Source organism: Podarcis tiliguerta (genome assembly GCF_965153285.1).
Source record: "Podarcis tiliguerta genome assembly, chromosome: 8".
NCBI classification, from domain to species: domain Eukaryota; kingdom Metazoa; phylum Chordata; class Lepidosauria; order Squamata; family Lacertidae; genus Podarcis; species Podarcis tiliguerta.
In genome coordinates this window covers 23528553-23553819 of record NC_139541.1, presented here as the reverse complement: position 1 = coordinate 23553819, position 25267 = coordinate 23528553, and the positions used below count along the sequence as shown (strand labels likewise).

General features: G+C 48.5%; 1 protein-coding gene across 2 annotated transcripts in view; it reads right to left on the bottom strand.

The window, feature by feature from the left end:
• The window catches only part of LOC310682889 (kazrin-like), a 215738-nt gene that overhangs the window by 44733 nt on the left and 145738 nt on the right, over positions 1-25267 (bottom strand). For both annotated transcript variants that reach the window (XM_083452198.1, XM_083452199.1), the window contains exon 2: positions 8574-8765. In XM_083452198.1, coding sequence (XP_083308324.1) covers positions 8574-8765 — 192 coding nt within the window. The remainder of the gene's footprint in view (positions 1-8573; positions 8766-25267) is intronic.

Here is a 25267-nt window from a genome sequence, read left to right as displayed (position 1 = left end):
AAGATCAGTAGTTAAAGAGAGGCTTAACACATGAAAGACAGGACACGAAAGGAAACAGGGAGGAGGAGGGAGGAGGAAAAGTAAAAAAAAAAGCAACCTCAGTTCTTAACGTTTCCAAGTGCTTACAAACACTAGCTGGGATGGAAACAGTTCAAGGAGACTCTCAGCAGAGTTGATGGAGCTGCCCGGTTTCCCTATTCTCCATTGGCTGCAGCTTCATGAAGTGGAAGCTGATGTCCTATAGCCCACAAAGAACTGTGCATCCTCAGCTAGGCCAGATGCCATGCCAGGAGCTGGTCAAGCTACAACCAGGTGCCTATAGCTCCATACATACTTCCAGCTCCATTACCATTCTTGCTCATTCATTTTGGCTCAGGACCATACAGCTGGAAGAGCCTCACACAATGAAATAAACTGTGAAGGTGACAGTAAAACTGATGGAAAGGTGACAAAATCTCCCCAGGTGTTTGCAAGCAAAGCAGTCTAAGACACAGCTGGGGAACCTTGGGCTGTATGAACCCTCCAAGGCTCTCTATCCAGGTCTTAAGACTCTTCCCAGGCCACGCCTCCTCTTCCCAGGCCACGCCCCTTACTGACCACACCCTTCCCGAGTGCTTTAAACCAACCAGGATGTGTCCTTCAACAGCAACAGTGCTCTGGTTTGCTTGGATAGATGATGGAGAGAGGCATGGGTGCAGAAATTCTGCTTTTTGCAGAGCTGCAGAAGCACTACTAAACTGCCTCTATTGCCTGTAAAACATCACACCTGCCTTCACCTTAAATCTCATACTATTTCAGCCAATGTAGGGGTCCTTCTAGGAGTTGATTTATGAGTCCAGGATCTATCTCCCATCCGGAAATTTGACTTGAGATAGACACAGCATTTACACACAGCTGTAGTTGATTTAATTTATTAAGATATTGGTTCCGTTCAAATTAATGGACACGTTTTATAGAGTGAGTTCTCACCAAGAGTTCCATCTCAAATAAATGGCTAATTACTTGGATTCAGACAAAGTGCTCATCCCTAATATATAATAAGGGGACCCATAGATAAAGCACCATTAGTCCTCATTTTTCACTTCTGAGGGAAAGAATCATTGAAATTAATATAGTCTGCACTTTCTCTCTCTCTCTAACAAAAGACGAGCCTCCTCCTCCTCTTCAAAAAGTGATTAGTACTAAAGTATGAGAGAGAGATTTATTAGCCATTGGAGAACTTCATTCCAAATAGGATTAATAAGAAAATTAATAGAAATGGCTACAAACATTACGCACAGTTGAACAATTACCACTATAGATGAATAGTGGCTGCTAAGGAAGCATCCGGGAACAGTCAGAAGAACCAAGGAAGAGGAGCCCTGCTGAACCAAAGCAAACACCATCTAGTCATAGAATCACAGAGCTGAAGATTTGGAAGGGACTAGGCCAACCTCCTGCCAGGCGCACCAACTCCAGGGGGCTGGGGTGTCTCCAGCCCCCTTGAAATCCCTGGACAACTGGCTGGGCCCTCTCAATGTTGAGGGGCTGGAAGAAGCTCCTGACGGTTGGCCTTCCCAGCTGTTGACCTCTTCCATTGTGTGTGCTGGGACACGTGTGTTGGCGCAACCCTTCAATGAGCACCAGTGTCAGATGGGAAGATGCGCTGTGCTCATCAGCAGGGGTGCACCAATGTGCCGGACCTTCGGTGCTCTGGTGCAACCCTGCTGGTGAGCCCATTGCTCCTTCCCATCTGGTGCTGACACTCTGGGCTAGTTAGGAGGGTCTAGCACTCTGGTGCGACCCTCTGTTGAACACAGGAAGACTGCTGGGCTCATAACCAGCCCTCTGGTGAGCCCAGTGCGCTGGTGTCACATGTGTGTGTTGTCACACACATGTGACACCACACATGTTGTCACACACATGTGACACCACACATGTTGTCACACACATGTGACTTCACATGTGAGGTGAGCCCCCCCCCCAATGTTGGGCACAACTCGGCACCTCTGCTTCCTGTAGTGCAAGAATCACAACTAAAGCATTGCTCCAACCAACACCAACACCTTCTGACATAAGTCCGTTCCACTGCCCCACAGCTCTTACCACCAGAAAGTTCCTCCATCCTGTTGATTGCCTTGGCCAACCAGGTGCATCTTGGGAAGCCCACAGTGCAGGACATGAAGGCAATATGCCCCTCTCCCACAGTCATCCCCCAGCAGCTGGTAATTCAACAGCATGGTGATATTGCCTCCTCTGACCACTTGGGAGGTCACTAAAGGAAAAGGCTGTAGCTAAGCAGTAGATCAGGACACGGGTGGTGCTGTGGGTTAAACCACAGAGCCTAGGATTTGCCGATCAGAAGGTTGGTGGTTTGAATCCCTGCGACGGGGCAAGCTCCCGTTGCTCTGTCCCTGCTCCTGCCAACCTAGCAGTTCAAAAGCATGTCAAAGTGCAAGTAGATAAATAGGTACCGCTCTGGCGGGAAGGTAAACGACATTTCTGTGTTCTGTTCTGGTTCACCAGAAGCGGTTTAGTCATGCTGGCCACGCTGTCTGCGGACAAATGCCGGCTCCCTCAGCCTATAGAGCGAGATGAGCGTGCAACCCCAGAGTCAGCCACGACTGGACCTAATGGTCAGGGGTCCCTTTACCTTTACCTTTAAGCAGTAGATCGCAGTGGCAAAAGGCCCTAGGTTCATTCCCTGGATGTGAGGCTGGGAATGCCCCGCATCCAAAATCCAGGAACATTGCTGCAAGTCAGTGTAGAGTCTATACTGAGATAAACGGACCAACGCTCTGACTTGGTGCAAAACTACTTCCCATGTCCAGCTCCCAGCCACTCCAGCTCAGCTAAGGACCTCGGAGGGCAGCGCTTAGATTGGGGTATAGTCACCTATGGTCCTGGCCTGGCCTTGTCCCCCAGCACATTTGTCCAGCTGCACCTGTTCAGGCTCTTTCGACCTGCTGATCCAGGTTCCTTTGTCTTGCAAAAGGTGACTCCCTTCTCCTTTCCGTGACCCAAAGGCGTGTGTTTTTGAGACAGCTGAGTCAGTTCAGCACGAGGCCAAACCTGTTCCTTTAGCCTCCCTTGGGCGAGCTGAATAAATAGCTGCATTTGCTGCATTGTTGGAGTCCCTGCATTGTCCAGTTGTCCATGCTGCATAAGAAGATTTAGAGTACAAGAAGCTGACTTAGTCAAACTACTGGTGCATCTAGTAGCTTATTACTGTCCTCACCAGGGTTGGGGAACATCAGGCACAGAGGGCAGATGCAGCCCCCTAGGTCTCTTGACCTGGTCTTTGCGACCTTCCATAGGCCCTGCCCTCTTTCCCCAGGTGCCGACTCTCAGTGGTCCTGTTTTGCACCCTGCTTGGCTGTTTTTGCTTGGTTGGAATGGGTCCTTGAGGATGCAGTACCCAGGAAAGAGTAGTGGCGGTTGAAATTGATGGAATATGCCGAATTGGAAAGTTTCACTGCAGATGGTGACAGCAGCCACGAAATTAAGAGACGCCTGCTTCTTGGGAGGAAAGCAATGGCAAACCTAGACAGCATTTTAAAAAGTAGAGACATCACCTTGCCAACAAAGGTCCGTATAGTAAAAGCTATGGTTTTCCCAGTAGTGATGTATGGAAGTGAGAGCTGGACCATAAAGAAGGCTGATCGCCGAAGCATTGACGCTTTTGAATTATGGTGCTGGAGGAGACTCTTGAGAGTCCCATGGACTGCAAGAAGATCAAACGCATCCATTCTCAAGGAAATCAGCCCTGAGTGTTCACTGGAAGGACAGATCATGAAGCTGAGGCTCCAATACTTTGGCCACCTCATGAGAAGAGAAGACTCACTGGAAAAGACCCTGATGTTGGGAAAGATGGAGGGCACAAGGAGAAGAGGACGACAGAGGACGAGATGGTTAGACAGTGTTCTTGAAGCTACAAACATGAATCTGACCAAACTGAGGGTGGCAGTGGAAGACAGAAGTGCCTGGCGTGCTCTGGTCCATGGGGTCACGAAGAGTCGGACACGACTGAACGACTAAACAACAACAACAACAACAACTAGTAAAAATAGAGATGAGACGGCCTTTAAGGAGGGTTGGATAATGTAGATTATTTTTTTAAAAAAAATTATTGCAAACATATTAAAACGCTGGCAGGTTTAGAGTAAGGTCAGCAGTAAAAGTTATTCTGAGAATAAGGAGAAGGAAGGAAGGCATAAGTCAATTATAATATGCAGCGGCAATAGATAATTTGAGGAAGCCATGGAAGGCTGGAAGGGAAGTCGACTATCAAGGGAATGTATATTGGAAAGCGTTTACCAATTGTATTTTATTTTTGGAAAATTTATAAGTAAATAAAAAATGGAATGTGTCCTTGAACTCTGATAATGCACGAATTCCCATGCAGAACTGGAATTTGTGTTCATGGCTCTGCCCATTTTTGCCTTTGCCCTGCCCCTGGGCAGGTTCCCCAGCCCTGGCAATGGATCTCCAGGGTGGCAAAAACAAAGCAAGATTCCAGTCCGCATGGTTCTGAATAAAAGGCTGATTTAAGGAGGAATGCAGGAAGCGGCCTTGTACCAAGACACACCTTTGGACTATCTGGCTCAGTATTGCCTACACTGACTGGCAGCAGTTCTCCAGGATTTTAGGTAGGGGTCTCTCCCAGTCCTACTTGGAGATGCAGGGGACTGAACCTGGGACCTTCCACATGCGAGGTAGATGCCCTGCCACTGGGCTACGGTCCTGCCCCATTATAGCTCAAGTTGGTAGAACATGAGACTTAATCTCAGGCTCGTGGGTTCGAGCCCCACGTTGGGCAAAGGATTCCTGTGCTACAGGGGGTAGGACTACATGGCCCTCGGGGTCCCAACTTTACAATTCTATGATCCTATCCTTCCAGAAGGGAAGCGGGTGGCGCAGTGGGTTAAACCACAGAGCCTAGGACTTCCGATCAGAAGGTCGGTGGTTCGAATCCCCGCGATGGGGTGAGCTCCCGTTACTCGGTGCCTGCTCCTACCAACCTAGCAGTTCAAAAGCATGTCAAAGTGCAAGTAGATAAATAGATACCACTTCGGTGGGAAGGTACACAGCGTTTCCGTGCGCTGCTCTGGTTTGCCAGAAGTGGCTTAGTTATGCTGGCCACATGACCTGGAAGCTGTACGCCGGCTCCCTCAGCCAATAAAGTGAGATGAGCGCCGCAACCCCAGAGTCAGCCACGACTGGACCTAATGGTCAGGGGTCCCATTACCTTTTATCCTTCCAGAATTAGTCTAACCCCCCTTTTAACACCATCTAAATCATTGTGACCTGATCCAGAATCCCACCAGCTCCTGAGATGCATGTGACCCAGCCTATTTTGCATCTCGACATATAATTTTCACCCAAGTTGTCCGCGCCAGGCAATTTCCTCCACGCTTTCCCTGCGTTTGGAGAAGTGTTCATTTCCGCGGCACGAGAAAGGAGGGTGGTAGGCGGCTTATCGTAGCATTTGCACTACAATAAACAGCCGATCAAAAACCTTCCCTGGCAATGCATTTCCACGCATCTCAGAGGCGGCCCGATTAATCCCTGTTCTGCATTCAGGCTACGATAAGGTAAGCCCCTCTTCAGCAGATCGCTGGGATTTTAAGGGGCTCAAGGAAAGAGGCATCTCAGCAATTTTTGCAGGTTTGGAAGCAGCGAACTGGAAGGGGAAAAAAAATTAATCAAAGGGAGCAGAGCGCAGGAGTCTTCCCTCTCTAAATAAGAATTAACATCTGTTACGAAAATTGCGGCTGTTGCTGAGTCTGTGTCGGGAGTAGAGAGCTGTGTAAAGCAAAGCGCTACTGGAGCCCGTCAAGCATAGCCAAACATACACCCACATTCAGCAGGAGAACAGTTCAGGTGGCCGTCAAGCTCTTGCTGTGCTCTGTTCGTGTGGCAACATGCAGACTCTCCTCAGCTTAAGAAACAACAACAGCAACAACAACAACAAAGAGCCTGGCTGCTGCATCCAACTCTACAATTCTCTGATTCTATATGGTCCAACTATGGTCCAACTAGCTCAGTATTGTCCACACTGACCAGCAGAGACGCTCCCAGGTTTTAAGGGAGAGGCCAAATGTGGAGATGCCAGGGATTGAACTGGCAACTTTCTGTGCGCAGAGTGGAGAAGGAACAGAACAGTCCATAGTTGAAAGCAGACTCACATTCTGAGAAGTTAAGGCAGAATGAATACAGATAAGAATTTAACAAGTGGTGTCTTCCCATACTGTGCATTTAACAAAAAAGAAAGAGAAGGTCAGGTTCAACCTCCAGCATCTCTACAGCTAAAAGAACCAGGGAGGAAGTGGCCTGGAAGCCTCTCCTCTGTCTGAGACTAAAGAGCTACTGCCAGTCGACCCTACTAAGTAGCCCCTAGATCAGGGCTCAGCAAACTTTTTCAGCAGGGGGCTGGTCCACTGTTCCACAGACCTTGTGGGGGGCCGGACTATATTTTGGAAAAAAATGTGAACAAATTCCTATGCCCCACAAATAACCCAGAGATGCATTTTAAATAAAAGCACACATTCTACTCATGTAAAAACACCAGGCAGGCCCCAGAAATAACCCAGAGATGCATTTTAAATAAAAGGACAAATTCTACTCATGTAAAAAGACGCTGATTCCAGGACCGTCTGCGGGCCGGATTTAGAAGGCGATTGGGCCGGATCCAGCCCCCAGGCCTTAGTTTGCCTACCCATGCTCTACAGGCCTTGGAAACTGCCTCCTTGCCACTGATTTTCATTGCATTTCTCCTCTGCTCTCGCTTTCTCCTGCTTGCTAAACAGACTGTGCTTTTATCATATTTGAGTCTAACGTCTTTTGATGGCATTTCTCCGCAACCTTTGGAAAGGTACCAGAAGAGAGGAACCCACATGTGGTATGTTGTGCAGCTTGGAGTTTATATTTAGAGTCTCTCGGTGCCCAGCATGAACCGCTGGAAGTCGCTTTCCTCTGCAGGTAATTTGGATAGATGGGAGCAATCAGGACTGGCGGTTTAGAGTAGCTATGAAATGCCGCATCCACGCTGAGCTTCTAGTACATTAGCAGAGAGAACCCCCCCTCCCTCTCCTTTTGCACCAGCAGGGCTATGCAGAACTCTGCATATGAACACCAGAGTGCTGCTGGATCAGAGCGTAAGGTCCATCCAGCCCACAGGTGCTTATGGGAAGCCCCTAACATGGGGGCCTCCAAGGTGGTGTCCCTGGGTACCCTTGAGGTCTTCCCCTGGCACTCATGGAGCTTCTGAGCTGCCCCACGAGATAGTGAAGATGGTTAGCTTCACAGACCTCGAAAAGGACATAGAGTTGAAGGAAGAGGTCGATAGAGGGGCACTCTTTCCATCTGACCACATCAGGGATTTCTAAAAATACCTACCGGGGAGCCCAATTCCCTTCCTTTGTAAAACTTCCAACAGTGAATGAATAGCACCCCTCCCGGCCTCCCAGTTGTGCCAACGAAAAGATCCTGTGTGTATGTGTTTGAGGTCCGGAAGGTGTGTAAAAAAGGCGTATATGTTTAGAGACCAATTCTGTTTCCCATGGTGAAGGGACAGCCTTTTCTCCACTGGTGAAAGAATCCCTTTTTGTGGGACATGGGAATAGAAGGATGGGGGGTGGGAAAAGGTTGGCTCTGGGCTTTGGGGGACGACTGAGCTGTTTCCCCATTTTGTAGCACCTTTGCATGGTTCCCAGGTTAGATCAGCAACCTTTTATCCTGACTGCGGTTTCCCATTCTTAGTCTTTATTTTGCCTTCACTGGCCTTACCCTCACCTGCCAACACTCGGTTGCACCCAGCCAAGTTTTGCTCCAAGTCGACCCACTGAAGTTCAGGGGCCTAAGTCAGCTGCGTCTGTTAATTTCAGTGGGCCTGCTCTGAGTAAGGATTAGAAACTGGCTGCCATTTAACAACCCTGAGGTAGCCCATGTGGGCTTTCTTTCATGACATCACATTAGAGGAGCATCAGTACATTATTGTGGTCGAGGGTGCGTGGAATCTGCAACACAGCCAAAGGGATGAAACAGGGCCCAAATGAGGCAGAGGGCCCACAAGTTACAGAACAGAAAATCACAGAACTGTGACACGGGTGGCGCTGTGGGTTAAACCACAGAGCCTAAGGCTTGCCGATCAGAAGGTTGGCGGTTCGATTCCCTGCGGCGGGGTGAGCTCCCGTTGCCCGGTCCCTGCTCCTGCCAACCTAGCAGTTCGAAAGCACATCAAAGTGCAAGTAGATCAATAGGTACCGCTCCGGCGGGAAGGTAAACAGCGTTTCCGTGCTGCTCTGGTTCGCCAGAAGTGGCTTAGTCATGCTGGCCACATGCTGTACATGCTGTACACCGGCTCCCTCGGCCAATAAAGCGAGATGAGAGCCGCAACCCCAGAGTCGGCCACGACTGGACCTAATGGTCAGGGGTCCCTTTACCTTTACCTAGAGTGGGAAGGGAACGAGACATGTGCTGCTCAAAGCTCACAAATGAGGCGAGTAGCTTGGGCTTAGAGCGGCGGGGCGAACGGAGCGAATGATGCACACTTCATGTCATGACAATATACAGAAGGGAAGTCCAGGTCTTACCTTGGAGGGCTTCTTTGGCTCTAGCGAGCTCCTGCTCTTTCTGCGCCAGCTGGACCTTGAGCTCGGTGGCCGAGAGGATCTCCGTCGACTTGCCGCCGTGGGTCTCCTCCAGGTCTTTCGTTAGCATTTCCTTCATCTGCCGGAGCAAGTGAACCTCCTCTTGAAGCTGGGACACCTCTTCCCGGAGAAGCACTGCGAGGAAAGAGGAACACAATGTCAGGAAGCGAGGGGCTGGCTGCCTCCTTCGGCTCAGGAAGATCTCCGGGGAATCTTGAGGGTTAGCGTCGCAGGATCCCAAGTGCCGTTGCAGTTCTGCTGTTGCTGTTTTAAGGAACCACCGCCAACAGCACCAGCTCTGTGGTGTAATATAAAACGCTGCAGAGATGAGGAAGCCTGTGGCCTTCGAGATGCTGCTGGGACTACAAATCCCATAGGCCATGCCCATGGGATTTGGAGCTCAACAATGTCTGAGAGCATCAGGGTTCCTATCTGTGGAGCAGAGGTTAGAACAGTGCTTCCCAAACGTGGGTCTCTAGCTGGCTTTGGACTACAATTCCCATCATACCTGACCACTGGTCTTGGTAGCTAAGGATGATGGGAGTTGTAGTCCCCAAACAGCTGGAGATCCAAGTTTGGAAAACACTGGGTTAGAGTGTCAGACTAGGGCCAGGGGAACCTGGGTTCGAAACCCTACTCTGGGTGACCTTGAGCCAGCCACAAACTCCCAGCCTGGCACAAGGTTGTTGTGAAGGGGAAAGGGTGGTGGACCACATACAAAGCTGTGAGCCCATTGGAGGGAACGGGATTAAAAATAAAACGGCCAGTCTTTATACAGATCCATTGTGTGACCGCGCTTGAGATGCATTCTGTACAGTTCTGGTTGCTGCATCCTCCGAAGGATATTGTCCAGGACAGGGCAAGCAATGTTACCAAGGTGTGCAGCTGGGATGGGCAGAGAGAATGAATTTGATCTCCCCTCCTCCTGAACAGGTTAGCACAACCACCTTTAATCTGAATGAATGAACAGCCCCTCAACACCACAGTGGGGCCGATTTACTTTTATTATTTATCTATTTTTAAGCTGTGCTTCAGCTGAAAAAAGTCTCCCAGGGCAGCTTACATAGGAGCCAACTCCTGGGGGCTGAGGCCAATCCCCCCCCCATAAAATATTTGAGGGGGCTGCCCCCCGCAAATTGATGGGCATTGCCATTTATATGGTGTGAGTGTGCTATATCATGTGATCACATCTGCAGGGCGGAGCTTACCTCCTCCCCCCCCCATTTTATTCAAGTTGACACCCTTGGCAGCTTCCATAAGTAGGTTTCCGAAGCACAACACAGAAGGAAAGGAAGTTGGGAAGGACGAGGTCTGCAAAATATGGGCAGTATCTTTCTGCTGCGGGCAGGTCATTGGGTTGTGACCTGAGCCACAATCTTCCTCCCTGCCAAACCTGTATTTCCCTTCCATCCTAAACCCTTTATTCTAAGCCGATCTTTTCACTACGTTCTTTGGCAACAGGACAGTGGGAGGGCACGGTTTGGGGAACAACAGCCTGCCCTTCCCAACGGGGACACAAAAGAATGAATAGAAGCCGGGCGGTGCAAAAACAAGGTAATTCAGAAGCAAAATGGAGTGGGGTGGGGAAAAGGGTGGTTGCTTTGAGCAGGGTTAATATTACGTTTTTCAAAGCCAAGCCACATAACCTCAATACTTGTGAGAGCCGGGCAAAGGGAGGATGGCTGGGAAGTCCTTTGGCTCCGGTGGGAAAAGGGAGAGCCACACAAAAGGTTTCATCTTAATTGGGTTTTTTTTGCAAGCCTGATCTGGAACCAAAGGACAACCCCATGCCAACCCTGGTAGGCGGGCAGAAAGAACAGAAGATTCTTTCTGTGTGCTTCCTTCTCCAGCTGGCATGGGAAACAGAGGACACCTGGTCAAATGTGCAAGGCGCTGGATATTCTGTGAGGGCATGCGACAAGCACCAGCATCTCCCCAGGGAAATCTTTCTGGTCACCTCGACTCAAAAAGGATGTCTAGGCTTGGGAAAGTTTCAGCAAAAGGCACCAAAATGAGCAAGGGGATGGGGCGACTCCCCTGTGGGGAAATGTTTGGGACTTTTTAGTTTAGATAAAACACAAGTAAAAGGGGACATGATAGAAGTTTATAATATTATACAGGCCGCGGAGAAAGCAGACAGAGAAAAGCTTTTCTCTCTCATAAGATTAGTAAGCTGCAGCTGTTGATGGGCATCTATATAAATTTAATGCATGATAACAATAACCACCACCACCAAAGTGATACTGTTGTTGCTGAACATTTAAGTGCTGTTCAATATACCCCTTACTATTGCCACCCTTTTCCTAATTTTCGTTTTGCTCTCACCAGCCCTTCCCCTCACTTGCCCTCACTGCCGATTGTGGACATTGAAGGCACAGAAGGAAAGTGAACTTGGTGGCATGAAGTACAGCAGGCATAGGCAAACTTGGCCCTCCAGATGTTTTGGGACTACAACTCCCATCATCCGTAGCTAACAGGACCAATGGTCAGGGATGATGGGCGTTGTAGTCCCAAAACATCTGGAGGGCAGAGTTTGCCTATGCCTGAAGTGCAGCATCAAAACACTGTGCATATAGTCACAATGAATATATACATTTAACTAGAGGTATGCAATTGTGTTTACAGTACAGTGGTGCCTCGGGTTAAGTACCGTTCCCGAGGTCCGTTTTTAACCTGAAACTGTTCTTAACCTGAAGCACCACTTTAGCTAATGGGGCCTCCTGCAGCCGCCGCACCGTCGGAGCACAATTTCTGTTCTCATCCTGAAGCAAAGTTCTTAACCTGAGGTAATATTTCTGGGTTAGCGGAGTCTGTAACCTGAAGCGTATGTAACCTGAAGCATATGTAACCCGAGGTACCACTGTATATATATCCCTGAAATATGCTCACACGAAACGAGGTGTGCAGTTTCAGCTCAGCCTTTGCCCAACACAGCATGTGGCATCCAGCATTTCCACCCCAAGGCAAGAGTGCTGCTTTTTGAGGAGGAGAAGAAAGAAAAGGCCTACATTCTCCCCCCAGGGACTTCCTGACATGCATCCCGCCCTCGTTCCAACCCACATTCCACTTGGCAAGCTCCACCAACCTTCCCAAACTGCAAGTGCGAGCCAAGAATTTGCTGAGGAAACGACTCTCCGGTTGTCAGCCAAGATACAGAACTCCCTTTTATCATGTGCAACAACCAGCAGAACATCACAGAACACCCCCCCCCTACACAACCATGGGCTAGAATTTCGTGAAACATCCACAGGCTCACATTTGCTCCACATCAACAAAGGCGTGGCTGGGGAAACGGTCCCTGAGATGCAGTTGAATTCTGAACTCCCATCAGCTCCAGCCAGCACAGCCAACGCTGGGAGTTGTTATAGTCCAGGATGACAGGGGTTACTAATTCTGCAGCAGGGTCCCACTCTCCAGCACCCTGGAGCTGCCCAATCAGCATGAAGGAGCTTTTAAGCCACTGAGAAGCAGTCCTCTCATCCTTTGTGCTGGCTGGAGCCAATCAGAGTGAAAGAAGGTGAGTCGGCCACTGAGGATTGGCTCCTAGGGTCACTCTGGAGAAGGTTGGTGGGTGGAACACTGAGGAAGAAGAGTTCTTTGCTATTATTATTAGTTTTTATTGATTTAATTTGTATACCACCCTTCATCAGAAGATGCCAGGGCCGATCACAACACAAAAAGGCAAAACTAGAACACAAAATACACAATAGAACAAAAACAAACCAAGGCTGCAGGTTCAATCCCCATAAGGGGCAGCTGCATATTCCTGCTTTGCAGGGGGTGGACTAGATGTTTCTTGGGGTCCCTCCCAACTCTATGATTCCATGGAATGGGGATCCGCAGCTAAAGGCTTGGTGGCAAGGAACTGCCAGCCAGCCTACTGATGCACTTGACACCCCCAACAATACGATGAGGCAGGGATGGTCTGCAATGACACTTCCCCAGGTGTGAATCATTCCACATGTCAGGTAAGCCGTTCACCCACTGCATGGGTGCAGGGCAATAATTGGGGACCATTACTGGTTTTGCCTGGCTGAATAGCACCTTTGAACTGTGATAATAACAGTTGCCTGCCGAGGAGACCCATAGGTGCTGGTTTGAAGGAAGAGCAGGATCTAGTGGATAATATTAAAGCCACCTTGCTGCTTCATGTTCCCAGGCCCTCTGTGAGCATCCCTGCCTGCCTACCTGGGTCTGTCTCCTCCTCCTCCTTCTCCTCCTCCTCCTCACCTCTCTCCCACCCTTGGCACATAGCTGTCAACTTTTCCCTTTTCTTGCAAGGAATCCTATTCGGAATAAGGGAATTTCCCTTAAAAAAAGGGAAACGTTGACAGCTATGCCTTGGCGTTAAGCTGGTTTTATCCCAGAAAAACACTGGGCTTCCACTTCTCTTGCAGCGATCAACATTTAATGACTGGCCCTTCCCCTTCCAAAGTTGGAGTGTTTGTGAAGATCCCAGGATATCACCACACAGACATGGCAAGGTGTGTTTACCATTGGGGAAGCAGCAGCTGGCTATCTCTTTAAGCTACTTAACAATGAAAGGCTGTGGGCGCACAAGTAATTTAGTCATATAAGAGACAAGGGAATGTGGGGCAGACACTGCTTAGGGTCAGAAAAGCGGGTGGTAAGCATTACTTCCAGGTTGTCTACGCTGCAAACATGCGACGCAACAAAAGTGGGAGAATAAAGCGCTTAAAACCTCAAGGATAAAATCGGACACCTGCCTGTTTTCCACTGCATCAGAGGGTTGTTTCCAAAATTAGTCCTACTCAGAGCCCTGAAATTAATTTTAATGGGTCTACTCTGGGTAAAGCATAGTTGGCTGCAACCCAGGATGTGGCCCCTGGCAATCGGTTCAAAGGCAGGTGCATTTTTTCTGGCTATGCCTGCGAGAGGATGGCAGTGCGGGGTGGGTCCCCCTCTCCTGGCACAGAGTGCCACTTTGGCACAGCTTTGCTTAGCATGTTTTCCCCGGCTGTAATTAGACAGTGGCGAGATTAAAGGATCTGCTTTCATTTGATGCCGAGGGGGAGGCCAGGTCAGAAGATGGATTAGAGATTTCATTTCTTACAGTTTGCTGTTCTCGCTCGCTTTTTATTATTATGATTCCAAGTCCTCAAGGGGGTTTATAGGGATGAGTTCTTAAAAGCCCATGGGGACTCCACGCCTGCTTAATAGGCACGTAAATCCCATTGATTTCAGAAGGTGCCTGAGCAGTACCTTGAACTGCCAGCTGGAAGCAAGAGGATGACGATATGTGCTTTGCTTCTAGGGTATCTCAGGCTTTGGTAGCGGTGGTATTGCAGATCTCCAGGCCTCTCTATCTGGTCCTGGAAACTCTCTGCAGCCACAACCCTTTTCACAGGCCTGTTTTGCGCCTTCCTTGTGCCTTTTTGCCAGTGGGATGTACCCTTGGACTCTGATAACAACTATTGCCTGTGGTTTGAGTATGGAAAGAAGCCTGCTGAGCAAGGATAAAATTCGCATTTGTTTCTCTAGCCCCACCCAAATTGGCCCCCAAATGCTCCCCACTCCTGGGTGAGAGTCCCAGGGGCCATAGAGAGAGGACTGGGGGCCATATTTTGACTCACAACACGTGTTTCTCCAACTGTAGCTTAATAGTTCTAGAAAACAACTCTCCGGTGCTTTGAAACCTCATGATTTCAAAACCAGTTTTGGCCACCCTACCCCCCTCTTTTTTAGGGGGGGGCTGCAGAAATGCTGGGCCTGATTCACAAAGAAGGTTTTATGCAGAAGCTGCGCCGAGAGGAACGATAGTTGGGAAAGCGCCCCACGGCGAGGATACTTCCACCCTAGAATTTTGGCACCAGATCCATCGCCTTTTCCAATTCCCTCAGGCGGCATCCGTTAAGACGGCATTCTCTGTGGCTTAAGAGTAAACCACATTGGTTACCCAAAAGCTTTCAACAGAGGGCATTACGATTTCAAGATATGGCGGAGTTCCCGTCACAGCAAATAACTTCTGCTGTTAAGGCTGAGCCGAGTGGTTTTGAGGGAACTTCTTTGAGCTGAAAGCCTGTTTGTCCTCCCTGACCTATATGCTGTCAGCTATTTGTCATCCTGGGGGCAGATGTGCTTTTTCCTGGTCATTCTGAGCATCGGAAGGAGGGCAGGAAGCGACGCTGAGTTGGTGACGACACAAAACAGCCAATGAGCTAGGGCTTACCAGGTGATATGTGACGTCAAATCGAGAGTGAGGGTGGCGGCTCCCGCCCTCCCTCTGGTGACTTGTGGGTGGGTAAACATACATTGTGTGGGATGTGTGGTACCAAGCACCACAAGTAAGCTCTAGCAAGTGGGTCAAACCTCAAAGGGCAACCGTGAAACCTCCCAAATTCTTCCCAGTGCTGCATCCTGTAAACAGAGTGGCAATCTGTGGGTCACCATTTAGAATTGCATCCTTAGGCTCAATCCCCCCCCCCCAAGTGAGGGATGATGATTAAGGACTCAGCTATATTAGTAAAAATAATAACAATAAAGGTGCTTTAAATGGGTTATATGGGTTCTCGAAGCTACAAACATGAGTTTGACCAAGCTGCGGGAGGCCGTGAAAGACAGGAGTGCCTGGTGTGCTCTGGTCCATGGGGTCACGAAGAGTCAGACACGACTAAATGACTAAACAACAACAAAATGGGTTATAACACTGTGACACCATATGGAGCTGTAGAGTTCTGTCTCTGGGCAACAGGATTTCCCTTTATGAGGTTTACAACACGTTTTTCTGAAACATTTTTTTTTTAATGTGTCCAGATCTAGCTTAAGTTATTCTAATATTACTTAAGTTTTTAGCCAACTCTTCCTTTCAGGAGTTCAGGTGTACCTAGTTCCCACCATCACCACATCCTTACAAAAACCCTGTGAGGTAAATCGGCTGAAACACAGGACTGAGCCTCTCTGCCTGGGATAATCTGACCATTCTGACCAGTTTACAACACTGGCTCATGTAGGGCTCACCAGTGGCGTAGCGTGGGTTGTCAGCACCCGGGGCAAGGCAAGTAATTTGCGCCCCCTAACCCGTGGATTTGCGCCCCCTAACCCTAACCCCCAGATGTTGCGCCCGGTGCGGCCGGCCCCCCCCTGCACCCCCCACGCTACGCCACTGGGGCTCACTTCCAGAGTTAGAATCTTTTTTAAAAAATGACATTGCATTATTATTTTTTAACAAAACCACTGCTCCCTGTGCACACAAACCCAGCACGCTTGCTATAAATCCACACACTTGCATATTATTAATTGCTGCCCAGAACCCCAACACCTTCCCCCTTTCCCTAATATACATGAATTTGATTTGAAACAAGCGACGCAGCTATAGAGAATGAACAGTAGCTGCATTTTAAAGAATACAGCACGGCCCAGCTTTCAGGCTCACAGGGCGGAGTGAAATGCCCCATGGCTGCAAGTGATTGTGGACTTAAAAGAATGAGAAATTAAAGGGTTGTGGAATACAAGAACTCTGGTGCTAAAATTAGATTTTTCACTTCCCCTGGCTAAAGTATTCCCCAGGACCACATGCTAGAAGCTGAGCAGGAAGGCATTTGCTCTGCAGAAAATCTACACGGCTTTCCCCTGGCATTAACCCTGTAATTATGGTTGTCAATTGTGTGAGGACGTCTCTCAGCACTGGAAAACCCATTTAAAAAACTTAGGCCACAATCCTACACCTGAGCAGGGGGGTGGCAAACGAAATATTTCAAATGAAGAAATGTGACTAAAAGCTGAGTGCAGGCAAGCTACTATCACTAAATAATTTGCCTCCAATCTCAGTCCTACAAATTTGTGCATGTCTTTTGCATGCATTTCCCTGTAATGAGTTCAAATGTTTGTATACGATTCTCATGAACAGTGCCATTATTATGGGTGCTTCTTCCCTTAACATGCAATTATATTTTTTTGGTATGCATGTTGCCACCGGAGAACTGCATTGCAAAATTCAGAAAATTGTGAATTTCAAAGGATATAATCTGGCACCCCATCATCGCAACATGGCTTTGCAATACAGGCTCTGGACCAGGGGTGCACTTTGAGTTTGCCCTTTTTTTCAAAATTATCTTCCCCCCGAAATTTACTTAGTTTTTTTATATACTGTACTTTTCCGTGTATAAGACTAGGGGTTTTTTTTACTTAAAAATAATGTTAAAAAAGGGGGGGGGGAGGTAGTCTTATACATGGGGGTAATCTCCCCCCATTTTCTTAATTTTGAGTCCCCCCAAATAGGGGGCGACTTATACCCGGGGACGTGTTATACACGAAAAAATACTATCTATCTATCTATCTATCTATCTATCATCTATCTATCTATATACACTATATATATAAATACTATATATATATAGAGAGAGAGTGAGTAATTGGTCCTTTTTTAAAAAGTGTAAGCAATCTCCATTCTCAATGTTCTGTTTCCCCCGCTGTAATCAATGGCTGAAGCCACGGTGCCCTCTGAGCGCAGATCTCACCCCTGCTTCTATCGGGTCGAGAAAGGTGGAACAACCAGCTGGAGGAAACCACAATTAGGGTTTTAATTTCAGAAATCCCAGAAGGAGGGCCTGGAGGTGGCAGTCCTCTCCTGCTTGTGGCTACCAACACTTAGCATTCAGAGGACTACTTTACACAACTAACCCATTCCCTCGGTTCTGCACCACTTCCTTATTGGTTACGTAGGTGGAATTCTTTTTCCGAAATGCACATTGAAGACTTATGAAATACTCCGCAGGAATGAAAGAGCTTGCAACAAAGGAATGGGCTCTCTAATTCGTGAAAAATTAACGAAGCAAGACGACGCCTCAAATTTCATCCCTACTAGGTAATTCTAGACCCTGGATTTAATGACCCGCCCCTCCTATATGTATTACTTTAATTTTGGCAAGGGCCGTACCTCAGTGTCAGAGCATCTACTATGAGTGCATAAGATCTCACATTCATTCCTGCACATATCTAGGTAGGGTTTGGACAGATTCTTGCCTGAAACTCTGGAGAGCTACTGCAAGTCAGTGTAGGCAGCAATGAGCTAGATCAGGGCTTCCCAAACTTGGGTCTCCAGCTGTTTTTGGACCACAACTTCCCATCACCCTTAGCTTGAAGGAGCAGTGGTCAGGGATGATGGGACCTGTAGTCCAAAGAAACCCAAGCCTGGGAAACACTGAGGTAGATGAACCAAAGGCCTGACTTCGCAGAAGGCAGTTTCCTATGTTCCCAACAGCAAGTAGACCTTTATCTTCTCCCTCCTGCCTGAGTTCACGCGTCACAACCTGACACGTTAAAAGGAAAAACCAGGCAAAACAGTGCACCAAACTCAGTGCCGGATTTATGTATAAGCCTAGGAGTTGCTGATCAGAAGGTCGGCGGTTCGAATCCCTGTGACGGGGTGAGCTCCCATTGCTTGGTCCCTGCTCCTGCCAACCTAGCAGTGCAAAAGCACGTCAAAGTGCAAGTTGATAAATAGGTACCACTTCAGCGGGAAGGTAAATGGCGTTTCCGTGCGCTGCTCAGGTTTGCCAAAAGCAGCTCAGTCATGCTGGCCACATGACCCGGAAGCTGTACGCTGGCTTCCTCGGCCAATAAAGCGAGATGAGCACCGCAACCCCAGAGTCGGTCACGACTGGACCTAATAGTCAGGGGTCCTTTAAACAAGCTATAGCTTAGTGCCCCACTCTCTTGGGGCCCCCCCAAAAAAAATAAAGGAGGAAAAAAACTGGATGTACATTTCCAAAATATAAGATAAAAAACAAATAAAATAAAACCTACACACAGCAGCAGTGTTTTGTGTTGTGTAGGCTCCTATGATGTAAGTAATGGGCCCTGGCTGCTAGCCTGCTCCCTAAAATATCACTGGTTTGCTCATTTCTATATATAGGGTGCCTACATTCTGCATGTGCAAATCGCTTTAGATACCTACTAGGTCCATAAATTACCATATAGTATATATTCAACAGCGACAATTTGTTGTTGACAAAGGACAGCTGGACATATAAAGGGCCCATTACCTGATGAGTAGCTTAGGGCCTCATCAAACCTAAATCTGGCCCTGACCAAACGTGATGAAAAATGATGACTCTGCCTGGCAGCAGCTGTCCAGGGTTTGGAGGAGGGATCTCTTTGAGCCCTAGGGATGCCACTGGGGATTGCGCCCAGACCCTTCTGCATGCATGGCATGTGATCTACTGCCGAGCCACAGCCCACATTCCAGCAAAGCTCTTGGTGCTCAGCTCATGTCACATCAGAGCTGGATGGACTCAAGAAAACAAGCAGATGAAGCAAATTGTTGAGTTGAAAGGGAGCCCCGTAGGTCATCTAGTGCAATGCAGGAATCTCAATTAAAGCACCCATGACAGATGGCCATCCAATCTCTGCTTAAAAACTTCCAAGGAAGGAGGGACTTTGTTTCACTGCCAAACAACTCTTACCACCATAAGGTTCTTCCTGATGTTTAGTCGGAATCTCCTTTCTTGTATCTTGAATCCATTGGTTTGGGTCCTACCCTCCAGAGCTGGAGAAAACAGGCTTGCTCCATCCTCCGTGTGACAGCCTTTGAGATATTTAGAGATGGCTATCATAGCTCCTCTCAGTCTCTTCTGTACCTGGCTAAGCATCCCCAGCTTCCTCAACTGTTCCTCATAAGGTTTGGTTTCCAGAACCTTTATCAGCTTGGTTGCCCTCCTCTGCAAATGTTCCAGCTTGTCAACATCCTTCTTAAATTGTGGCGCCCAGAACGGGACACATCACTCCAGGTGTGGTCCGACCAAGGAAGAATAGAGTGGTACTATCACTTCTCTTGATCTGAACACTGTGCTTCTGTTGATGCAGCCTGGTACAGTGGTACCTTGGGTTACAGACGCTTCAGGTTACAGACTCTGCTAACCCAGAAATAGTACCTCGGGTTAAGAACTTTGCTTCAGAACAGAAATTGTGTGGTGGTGGCACGGCGGCGGCAGGAGGCCCCATTAGCTAAAGTGGTACCTCAGGTTAAGAACAGGTTCAGGTTAAGAACAGACCTCCAGAACGAATTAAGTTCTTAATCTGAGGTACCACCGTATAGCATTAACTTCTTTCTTTCTTTCTTTCGCAGCTGCATCGCTGTTAAGCTTGTGGTCTACTGAGACCCCTAGATCCTTTTCACATGTACTACTGGCAAGCCAGGTTTCGCCACCTTGGATCTCTATGGGATGTAATTCTGAGAAAACACACATAGGGACTGGGCTGCCGTTCTGGCTGAGTGATGAATCTGGACTCAGAGCTGCCCAACCCAAGGCCTTTGTCCTAATCCCCTTTAAAATAAAACAAACTTCTCTAAACATTTGTCAGTCCTCCTTTCCCATACATACCATAAACTTGGGGCCCTTTTATGATTTTTAAATTTATTTTTTAGTTTTCAGAAAGTAAGGGCTGTTGGGTTACCCGAGCTTTTTCAAGGCTGCTTCTATTTTTGTCTTTTTAACAGCTACAGAGATTTGATCACCTCTTTGAAGTTCTGCGGACCAAAGATTGAAAACTGAACGGATTAAATTTTAACAAGATGTAAGCGCAAACAGACTTTCCTGGCCTGCATTTCAGCCAAAAACTACAAGCCTGGAAGCCAGAAAGATGTTCACTGCACAGAGGCAGATGTATAGGTATGTGCAGAATTTGGCCCCTCTGCGGCCAAAGTTTCCCCAGAAGTTATTAGTCTACATCATTAACTGAGAGGATCCCTATGAAACATGATGACAAAGAATGAATCGCCATGGCTGAATTCTAATATTTCATTTCGCTGCATTCTTTGCATTCTTCATTTCTCCTGCTCTCCATTTAAAATCAACGGAGGATAGTCCCTTCGGGTGGGAATCACCAACCCAGCACCTGAGAAGGTTTTCACTGGCCTCTGAACAGGAACGCGAGAGCCTGAGCTTTCACAGTTTTTTGAAGCAAGTCTTTGATTCCTGCACTGCAGGGCATTTGGCGAGATGACGCAGGTCCAAGTCTGACACACTAACCCAGGCATAGGCAAACTCGGCCCTCCAGATGTTTGGAACTACAACTCCCATGATCCCTAGCTAGCAGGACCAGTGGTCAGGGATGATGGGAATTGTAGTCCCAAAAAATCTGGAGGGCCAAGTTTGCCTATGCCTGCTCTAACCACTGCTCTAACCACTGCCTCTCTATAACAGGAAGCAGGGGCATAGTATTGGGGTGCCAGAGGGCCTTAGCCCGGGCACAGATTTTTCAGGTGGCAGGAAGCAGGCACTCCCCACAGGCACTCCCAGTGCAGCTTGTCCCGATGCCCTTCTCCTGGCATTGGAGGAACCAATGGTCATAGAGGGGAGCACCGGGTAGGGCCATGCTGGAGGCCCCAGAGTGGGGGCGCCTGGTTCGCACCCACCAAATACCGTGTCGGCTGGTCGGGCTCTCCCTTGCATAGCAGGCAGGTAGTGCCACATGGCCCTGCTTGGCTCCAACATGCAGTGGAATTGACAGTAAGGGCTGAGGTGCCATGGCAGGCTCCTTCACCCTCTGGGTGCATGCACACCCCTTTGCCACGCGTGTGCCCGCCCCGGGCGGCATACACTCAAGCAACACTGCCGATAGGAAGGGACCTCTGTGGTTCTCTCCCCTTCTCCAGCCACAGCTGCACCAAGAAATAAGAAACACCTCCTTCGCATTCTTCAAATATTTTGCTTATGAAGGCTGGAAAGGACGCACTTTTTGTTTTTTTTGAAAAATGCAATAAAAACGTCTCTTATGAGGAACCTCTGCGCTTTGGAGGGTGTGGGGTGTGTGTGTGTGGGGGGGGGTTGGGACCTGACTAACACCCAACGAAGTCCTTGCCAACTAACGACACCATCCGTGCTCAGCCAACGACCGATGCACCCGTATGCCAGCCGTAAAGCCTGCCAGTCAAATGTTACATGCTTGGGTGGAGAGATTGGCTCCCGAAACTTTCCAGCAATCTGGGATTTGTGTGCGTTGCTGTGGGTTTTTTCCTCCCCCCGCTTTCAGATGAAAGCTTCACCAGCAGCAACCATCTTTCAAATCCAAACACGCTGCAATCGGAGCTCTCATCTGGAAGCTGATCCTGGAATCCGTGCCAAGTCGCAGAGGGAGGGGAAGCAGAACGTTTGCACATTTTCCCACGCTACGGATACAGAAGAACTGCCAGGCATCCGCGGCCTCTTAGAAATCCCCCGCCAGGCAGGGCAAAGTGTGCCCGGCCGTGGTGGGAAGGGACTCGCTTTCAGCATGTGGCAAGGATGCAGCTGAAAACACCACAAGCCCCCTTATGCCAGGGGCAGATGGTTCTGCATAGACGGAGGCAGACCGGCCCATCTCCAGGTCAGAGGAGGCTGTTGGCATCGTGCCCCCTTCTACATCTCTCTCCTCCCCAGCCATGGAGCATGGAAGATGGAATTACAGGCTCTGCATGCCAACGACCCCGAGTTTGAATCTAGGGAGAGTTGCTGCAACAGCTCACAACCATAACACAAAACCGTAACACTAGTCGGCGCAGGCCAGGAATGCCAGAGTTTAGCATCAGAAAGGGAAACGGGAGAAGAAATTGCCGCAATTTGTACGTTCATCCAAGGTCAGGAACAGAAACTGTGCAAGCAAAGATGAGCAGAGTTCACTATAGTTAAGTAAAGGGTAAAGGGACCCCTGACCATTAGATCCAGTTGTGGCCAACTCTGGGGTTGTGGCGCTCATCTCGCTTTATTGGCCGAGGGAGCCGGCGTACAGCTTCCGGGTCAGGTCGCCAGCATGACTAAGCCGCTTCTGGCGAACCAGAGCAGCACGGAAACGCTGTTTATCTTCCCGCAATAGTGGTACCTATTTATCTACTTGCACTTTGACGTGCTTTTGAACTGCTAGGTTGGCAGGAGCAGGGACCGAGCAATGGGAGCTCACCCCGTCGCAGGGATTCGAGCTGCCGACCTTCTGATTGGCAAGTCCTAGGATCTGTGGTTTAATCCAATCCCTTCACTATGGTTACTTTTTATTTTATTTTAAAAAATAATTCTTTGCAAACATTGTGTAATTAATTCTGTTGTTTTCTGCATTGTTTTGGTATTTTCCTTCCATGGAAATGCACTGACATTAACTGGATAATTAGTTTCGTCCATAGCAAATAACAAGAAGAAGAACGTAGGTATCTGTGGAAGCCGAACTGCAGAGGAACGGAAGCAGTGCAGATTGTGGTGAGCACAGACCAAAGACCAAAGGTGGTGGAACTTCTTAGCTCCTCAGTGCTCTGCAGCAAATGTTCCAGGGTGGCAAATGCTCTGGCAAGAAAGTGGGTGAGGCCCAATCTCCTCCTCTCTCTCATACACACATGCAGGCAGACAAACAGATGCACAAGTGCTCACGCATACGCATACACGCAAACAAAAGACAGACTCACAGCCCTGCTCATCTCCTGATCCATGCAGCAAAGAAGCGGGAAGTATTTTCTATACCCCACCCACGAAACATTTCATCAACATTTCTTCTCCCCCTTTTTTTGGATAATTTTCAAATGCAATTTATTTTCTCATTAAATGACAGGAAAGAGTAACAAAAAAAAAAAAAAAAGAGATTTCCTGCACAGAACTGGAAGATGCTGCTCTCAAGATATTGCTCTCCATCACAGAGCTTGTCGAGATTGTGAAAGCAGACAGGTGGCAGGAATAATTCAGCCTTCAATAGATTGTGGCTGGGTCAGGATTCATTGATCAAAAAGGATGCCCCCACCCCATCAATGGTTTCCATTGCTTCCCTCCCCAAAATTCCCCCTCACCCTCTGCCTCGGAGGTTTCACTTATCTGCCACAAAGCTCATTTTAGCAGAGAAGCCACAGCCCCCGCCTCCCCTCTGAGTCACAGCTGAACAGGAGGACAAGAGACAACAGACTTTCCTTCCTCTTCCATACTTCTGGGCTCATTTTATAAAGGAACAGGATTGCATAAAATAAAAATAAAAATGTAACAACGATAATAAAGGAGAAAGATAAACACCGCAAGAGGATGAAACACGGATTCAACGATCTGCGCAAGAAATAAAGGCTCAGATATTGACAAAAGGGAGGGAGGGAGGGAGAGAACTATTTGTGCCTGAAGGAAAGGTAGAATATATATTTAGTAGTAGTAAATAATAATAATAATAATAATAATAATAATAATTTATTATTAACCACCCAGAACAGAATGAGCCAACTGCAGTTCACACTGTCTACTTTGAAAATGCCCCCCTCTCTTGCCTGTTTGTCAGGTGCACAGCTAATCTTCGCTGAAATATGTTACTGGCTATAGTGACTCAAGGTCAACGTGAGCAGCCAGGTAAACACTCGCGCCAGCCAGCTTTAGTAAATCATCATCTGTCCCCGTACTCTGACTTCATACTGCCAACAGAGATGCATTCCAGAAACAGCTACACTTCACTCCCTTCCTTCAAAGGGCCTGTTGTCGCAATCACCATTAAGAGGATGAGAAACAAGGTCCTTTCTGGGATTAAAACCAGAGGCATTCTTCTTTCTCCAGTGGTGGCCCGTCCTGTTTTGCCACCTGAGGTGAGACAAGAATGGGCCGTCCCCTGTGAGAGGGGGGCATTCTGCAAGGCCTTGCTGCTCATCTTCTCTGCCCCAGGGGTGAGGGAGATGAGTGACACACCCAGAGAAAGGGGGGTGTTCCATCAGTGGCTGAAGTGACAGGGCGAGAGGGGTGTCACCTCTCTTGAGCTTCCACCACCTGAGATGGCTGCTTCCCTCTGCCTCATGGGTGGGACAGCTCTCTCTCCCTCATCCTTCCAGGCACTGTGGGCTGGAGACAGCCTCAGATGATGGGTGGGGGAATGCGATCAGGGGCCCTCTCTCTCCCATTCCTCCCTTTGAAATGATGGTCCTTTATCATCACACTGGACTGGACATATAGATGATGCTTTCAAACAGAGGGCTATCCTCTGCAAAAGTAGGGCAGATGGCAACTCTAGCCAAGCCTTTCCAGGGATGGACAGTTCCCAGCACCCCCGCCCCATACTGAGGGAGTGGTACGTGCCTGATGATACCGACCTCTCACACCAGCCCAACAAGCTTCCATTTCCTCATAGAAGTTGGACTTCAAACATCAGGAACATACAAAGAGCTTGCTGGATCAGGCCAATGGCCCATCTAGTCTATGGTTACCACAAATTTTTAAATGAATCTGGGGACACTTTTTTTTTTTTTTTTTTTTTGAAACTGAGTAGCAACAGGAAGTCAGTAATGGGGATGGTGAGGCAAAAGATCCTGGGCCCAAGCACACATGCATATTGTATAAAGGTACAAAGCCCTTCTTTCGCACCCTGTGAAACACAAATGCACAGAGTTTTAAAAAGTGAGCCTCCCCTGATCAGTCAAAACAAAGGGGGCAGGAGATCTGTACCGCTGGACGTCCCTGGTTCCCCTTCAGCAATGGCAGTCTGCAGCCCAGAGCCAGCCTGGTAGCGCAGTTGGCTCTGGCTGGCTTCAGGAGCTGCTTGCTGCCGTGGTGCCCGCCAGTTTGACTCACAGAAGTCCCCATATGATGTGTCTTGTGCGCAACACATCATATGGGGACTTCCGGTGATGAAAAATGGCAGGCGGCACAGCAGCGAGCAGCAAGCAGCTCCTAAAGCCAGCCAGAGCCAACTGCGCTACC